Here is a 6,181-nt window from a genome sequence, read left to right as displayed (position 1 = left end):
AACACCAAGGGATTTTTTTTTTCAGTGACAAGTTCTGCACAGAGAACTGAAAAACTTCTCCCTGGGGAAAAAAAAAATTCACAAGAATCTGATTTTCTGAGATAGGAATGGAATTTTAATTTTCCTCTAAGCGGAGCACAGGTGCCTCAGCATTTGTGTTGCTGTGAGCATTGTCTCAGAAAAGCTGCAGGAAGATAAACCAAGTGAGATGAAAGAACCCATCCCAGAAAGAGAGGGCTGTGCATGTGCAGATAGTGTGGAGAGAGAAGAATCAGCATGACCTTTATGGAAGGGCATAAAAGGGATGAGCATCAGGCCTTGGAATTGGTGAACCAGCCTGAGCTCAGTGTCCATCATCGTGATATCTGAATACTTGGGCAGAGGTCAATGATCAAAGCAGGCTCGTTCAAGGAGGGGGAAAAAAGCCCTGCAAAGTGCAGTAAAAATGCTCCAGTTTGCTGAAGACCAGATTTAAACCTCATTGAACACCTCAGCTTTGGTGCAGACGAAAATGAAGGAACTCAGAATTCCTGTTTGAAAGCTGACACTTGAAACGTGCCTGGAGCCAAAGGAAGGCAACACAAAATCTAGAATTACCCACACCATTTAACTCTGATCCATTGTACCTGCCTGGGAACAGCAACTGCAGGAGGATCCTCCTCCTCCTCCTCTGCACGAGGAGCCCAGGATTTCCAGAAGGAAGGAAGGGAGACCATGGTTCTCCCACAATTATCACCACGGGCTTCTGGAGCCCATTTGCAGCATCTCAAACACTTTGATCAAAGTGTTTGCATCTCCCAGAACACCTCTGATGGCTTATTTTGGATTTGTGGCCTTCAAAAGTGCAGTAATCCTCTGAGGGTGCAAATCTACGTTATGGCGGGGGAAGAAAAATCCCCAAGGGAATTTTTTAGGTCACTGGACAGATTTGTAGCCAAGCACTGGAGAACAGGGAAATAATTGGAACTGAAAACTGCTTTGAAGTGCAAGACAGATGTGGAAATCACAGAATCATGGGATATCCAGAGTTGCAGAGCACCCACAAGGATCACTGATCCAACTCCTGGCCCTGCACAGACACCCCAACAATCTCACCCTGGGAGTGGTACCCAAACGCTCCTGGAGCTCTGGCAGCCTTGGGGCTGTGCCCATTCCCTGAACCATCTGGGGGAAGAACCTTGCCCTGCGATCCAAACTAAACTCCTCTGACATTCAACTGCTTGGAGAAAACACCCAGAACAGCCTGAACCTGGCTGGACTCGAGGATCCTTGAGGTCTTTCCCACCTCAACGATTTGGTGGCTCTGCCTCGCACCAACACAAGTCCCAGAAATCCCAAAGGCTGCCAGGATTTGGGCAGAGCCTTTCTGAGTCTTGCTAGGACGTCCTTAGTGGCAATCTCCAGCCACTATCAGTCTTTGTGTGCCCTTCTCCTAAAAGGACAGGAGCTGGAGCACGCCTCATTGCTTCTCCTTCAGCTCCCGCTGACGGACGAGGCTGCCTGTCCTCGCTGTCAGCCATCCCCTCCCAGCCCCGCCAAGGATTCAAGGATTCAAGGACCAGCCAGATTAGCTGTCTGCTGAAGGATGCCCAGAGCCCTGGCATGCCCAGAGGAAACTCCTCACTCTGCTCTTGTGGCCAAAGTGCTGCTTTTCAGCAGCAGGGCTGTGCTTGAAAGAGATGGTGTGAAATTAAAGAATTTAACAACCACTGAGGCCCTCCTGTGTGGCATTCATATCCTCTGAAAAAATCCCTTCACCTGGGGTTTTTCTCCTGGGAAGCTGAGAAGCCTCAGAGAAAAGGAAAACAATTCTTATCTCATTGGCTTCTCCTGTGTTGTGCTCATGTGGAATGTGTCTGGAGATTGTTTACCCACAGGTGATTGTTCCATTGGATTCTGCTGGGAGTTGTTTTGGCTCTTTGGCCAATCAGGGCCAAGCTGTGTTTGGGACTCTGGAAAGAGTCAAGAGTTTTCATTATTATCTTTTAGCATTCAGTAAGTATCCTTTCTGTATTCTTTAGTATAGTATAGTATTCTTTAATATAATACAGTATAATAAAGTAATAAATTAGTCTTGTGAGAACATGGAGTCAGATGATCATTCTCTCCCCTCATTAGTGGACCTGCATTTTATGATACTCCTGAGACACAACTGGCAAGTCCCAAACAGAACAGAACACAACACTCTTCACCTCTTCACGCAGAAGAGTGAACCTTCTGCCTCAGAAGACATGTGAGAAGAGGCAGGTGACAGGAAGCTGAGGTACAAACACTGTAAAAGGAGGGGCTGGCATTGTTGGAGAGTGTCCAGAGGATGGAATGGAGCTGGGAAGGGGCTGGAGCACCAGGAGGGGCTGGGGGAGCTGGAAGGGGCTCAGCCTGGAGAAAAGGAGGCTCAGGGGGCCCTTGTGGCTCTGCACAGCTCCTGACAGGAGGGGACAGCCAGGGGGTCGGGCTGTGCTCCAGGGAACAGGGACAGGAGCAGAGGGAATGGCCTCAGGCTGGGCCAGGAGATGCTCAGGGTGGAAACTGGGGAATATTTCTTTACACAAAAGGCCCAGGGCAGTGGTGGAGTCCCCATCCCAGGAGGAATTCAGTGGCACCTGGGGAAGGGGAGTAGTGGTGGCCTTGGCAGTGCTGGGGGAATGGTTGGACTGGATGATCTCAGAGGACTTTTCCACCCTAAATGATTCTTCTCCCTTTGAGGCTCCCTGGGTGTTACTGAGCTGCTGCTTGCCAACAACCTCCTGCCTTTCTGGAAGCACACTGACCCCGTTTCCATGAGAGGGGACAGTTTTGTTGAGTTATTGGAAGAAGATTTCAGGTGACACGGTGTGATGCTGGAAGAGGAGGAGGAGAGGAAGAGGAGACAGAGGAGGATGAAGGATGGACTCTGCAATCAGAACAGGGACATCAGGGACAAGAGAGCCAAGTGCAAACTGCTCCCTCTGGGTCTGTGCCTGCAGCCCAGGACCACACAGGCTCCAGCTCCAGTGCCTTGTGAAAACAATCTCCCCAGGAGAAAGAAAACATACACCTATTAACTGCTCAGAAAGAGATTTTTCAAAGGCTCTCGATATCCAGCTGGTCTTGATTCATTTTGACTTCAACAAAATATTCTTGGGCCAATGGTGAAAGCTCTGAAAAATCCCCTCTGTAATTTGCCATTGAGGTTTGAAAATAAGTGGTGTAAAAGGGTTTCTTTAAAAGAAAAAATAAAAAAAAAGGACAAATTAAAAATGAAAGGTTGAACTAAAATTTGGCTTCGGGCCATAAACTAGGGGGAAACTAACAGCAAAGATAGTTAAATGACTGGAAAGAGAACACAACAGGAGCTGTTATGAAAAAAAGCTGATGGCTTTTTAAAAAAGGATTTGTATAGATAGCTGGGGAAATAAATTCCGGATGTGATAGAAGTGCAATTGAGAAATTAAATAAATGGAAAATAAGGATGACTAAGTAGTAGTTAACATGCCCCTTCTCAGTTGTATACTATTATCACATCTATTTTTAATGTCTCTTCAGCTGTCTGCAATTGTCATCCTTTTTTCAGAACTTGTTCCAACATTCTTTGATACTGAATTAGCTGTTTTTTACTCTCCCATGCTTACAACCACATCTTTTTCTTACTCAACACTCCCCTTTTCCCACAATGTTATTCCATTGTCTCCCTTTTTCATCTCTCCTTATGTGTTGACTCCCCAGTTTCTGAGCCCTCCAACCACCCTTGTTCATCTTTCTTTTTCTGGAGCTCTTTTGGTTGAATCCTAGCATGTTTCTTTTCTTCTTTTCTAAAGCTGCAAGCATGTTTTATACCATACCTGGCTCCTGTACACATTGTTACCCCTTCAGAAGGGCATTGAACAGCTACAGCAGTGTGGAAATAGTAAGCTAAACTAAGGGAGAAAAAGAAGTTCTTTTTGGCTTTTGCTTTCTGGCTCGTAAAAAAAAAGAACCCAAACATTTAAACTCTCCCCTTTTCCCTTTTATCCTCAAATAACACAAGCTTTTCCACAAGCAGCTGAATATTCAAACAATGAGAGGCATCAGAAGTGTTGGCCATTCTAGAGCTCAGGATGTGCCTGAGGAGATGTGATAACACAAGATTTAATAATACTGAAAAAAATACACCAGTTCTGACGCGATCCGTGGGCTAGGGAGTGAACCTGAATTTTTCCTCCTTGTTAACCTTCCAAGTGTGCCTCTTCCTTACCTCAACACCTAATGATGCTCCACATTAATTTGGGGACTCTGATTTATTAAAAAAAAAAAAAAAAAGGGTTCTAAACACCTTCCAGGCAGCTGAATTCACCACTGTGATGCCTCAGCTGCTTCAGCTCCATCCTCACAAGCTCACACTTTAATTTCTCACAATTCCCTTTTCTCTGTGCATTCAGAGCCGAGGCTGGTGCTTGTCACCCTGATTTTTTAAGATCGTCTAAGCCTTCTGATGTTTACATTCCTCCTCCATAAAAGAATGCAAAACCATAAATTATTTACACTTTCTGTAAATAACGTATTGTTTTGCATTCTTTTATGGAGGAGGAGAAATTTGATGGACTGTTGGTTTGTCCAGTGTCACTGGAGAGGTGGCACTGTCACCCCTCCACTCCATTGTCACTTTTGGAAACCTATAAATGTTGGGGTCAGAAATTAAAAAATTCTCTTTTCGCCTTGGAAGAGCTGCGTGTCCACATCGTGTTATTTCATGTCCTACAGGTGCTGAGCTAACAACACTCCTTGGAATGGCAACATTTTCAGAATTCAGCCTTGGATTTGGATGTGGGACCTACCCTCAGCCGTGCCCGAGATGCCATCAGCTTTGAAGTTGCTTGTGCTTTTCTTCCGGCGGTGCTTCTTTCTGTTGGCGTGGGGGGAAGGAGGGGGGTCCAGCTTGGGGCTGGTGGTGCTGGAGATGCTGGGGCTGGAGCACACTGAATCTCCCAGGCCCGTGTCTGCAGCAGAAAAGATCAAAATGCTGTGAGATTGAAAGGAGGTGATTGTTAGAATCCAAGCTTACAAGCCCTGGCTGCTGGCAGATACGCTCTTGAGCTCCTTCAGGAGATTCTCCAAACAATGTCCATTGTTTTTTTCCAAAAAACTGATTCAAGTCCTCTTAGATTAACAGGACTCAGCAGGAATTTTAGGGGCAGGCCAGCTGGAATGCACAAAAACAAAGGGAAAGCACTTTATTGCTTCTAATTCCTCCAAAGATCTTCCCTAGCCTCAAATTAATTTGTGTAACACTTGGACATTTTAATACATAAACAGAGATATCCCTGGATCCTCTGGATGCTCTCTGCTGTCATTAATATCAGACAGACACCCAGTGAAAAGCTGGTGAAGGCAATAAAGGTGGGAAAATAAGGTAAGAAATGTGCACCTGGTACAGGTAATAACTGTGTGACAAATTCCTACCTCCTCCTCACTTCCTACCTGCTCCCAAGGAAAAGAAATAATCCCACGTTGCTCTGTTCAGTTTCCTGCTTTATTAACTCCAACAATTTTAAGAACTTGGGTCCTTCCACATAGTAAATATTCAAGTAACCTTAATCCAGGATTTCCCCCCAAGGTTGGTAATATGATTTTTGTTTAATTACTGGCTTGGTTTGGATTTTAATTATAAAATTCCACATAAAACCTACACTTAAAGGAAAGTGCTTGCTATTATGGAAAGTGAAGCCATTTCCAGAACCTTGCTTAAATACCATATTGCACCTTAGTGCAGTATCAGGACTGCATTTATGTGCCATATCTTTAAAATCTCCCAGACAGATATTCAGCAAATACATTCCCATGATTGCCTTTTGTGGTTAAATACTTGATGATTGGTTGCAGAACAGCAGACACAGGGAAAAAGAATAAAAATCCTTATTATAAAGCTTAAGTGTAATAACAGGAGTGCATTTAACTTAATATGTCAGAAAAATATCAAGCCAAAGATTATTAAAAAAATAGCTTTTGATTCTTTTTGCATAGTTAAATTCCCACAGAACTGCCTATTTGACAAAAGCCAACTTGCTTTCCTTTTCCTCCTAATAAAGTTTATTTACTAATTACCCCCTAAGCACAGTTGTGCTCTAAGTTATTAGTGGGGGATAAATTATGTAGCTAATTGCCTGGCAAGAGAGACCAAACCAAACATTAATCTTTATATTAAGGATTTCTGCTCTTTTCCCTA

At 44.4% G+C, this 6,181-nt stretch overlaps 1 protein-coding gene across 1 annotated transcript in view; it reads right to left on the bottom strand.

Moving 5' to 3' along the window:
* Nucleotides 1-6,181, bottom strand: part of AGAP1 (ArfGAP with GTPase domain, ankyrin repeat and PH domain 1) — a gene marked incomplete at its 3' end in the record, with an annotated part of 314,049 nt that overhangs the window by 76,368 nt on the left and 231,500 nt on the right. Inside the window, exon 14 of the mRNA XM_031063812.1 lies at nucleotides 4,794-4,955. Within this exon, the coding sequence (XP_030919672.1) occupies nucleotides 4,794-4,955 (162 nt within the window). The remainder of the gene's footprint in view (nucleotides 1-4,793; nucleotides 4,956-6,181) is intronic.

Source organism: Geospiza fortis, unplaced genomic scaffold (assembly GCF_000277835.1).
Source record: "Geospiza fortis unplaced genomic scaffold, GeoFor_1.0 scaffold179, whole genome shotgun sequence".
NCBI classification, from domain to species: domain Eukaryota; kingdom Metazoa; phylum Chordata; class Aves; order Passeriformes; family Thraupidae; genus Geospiza; species Geospiza fortis.
Note: the sequence above shows the minus strand (reverse complement) of the source record. Positions and strands in the feature narration are given on the sequence as shown.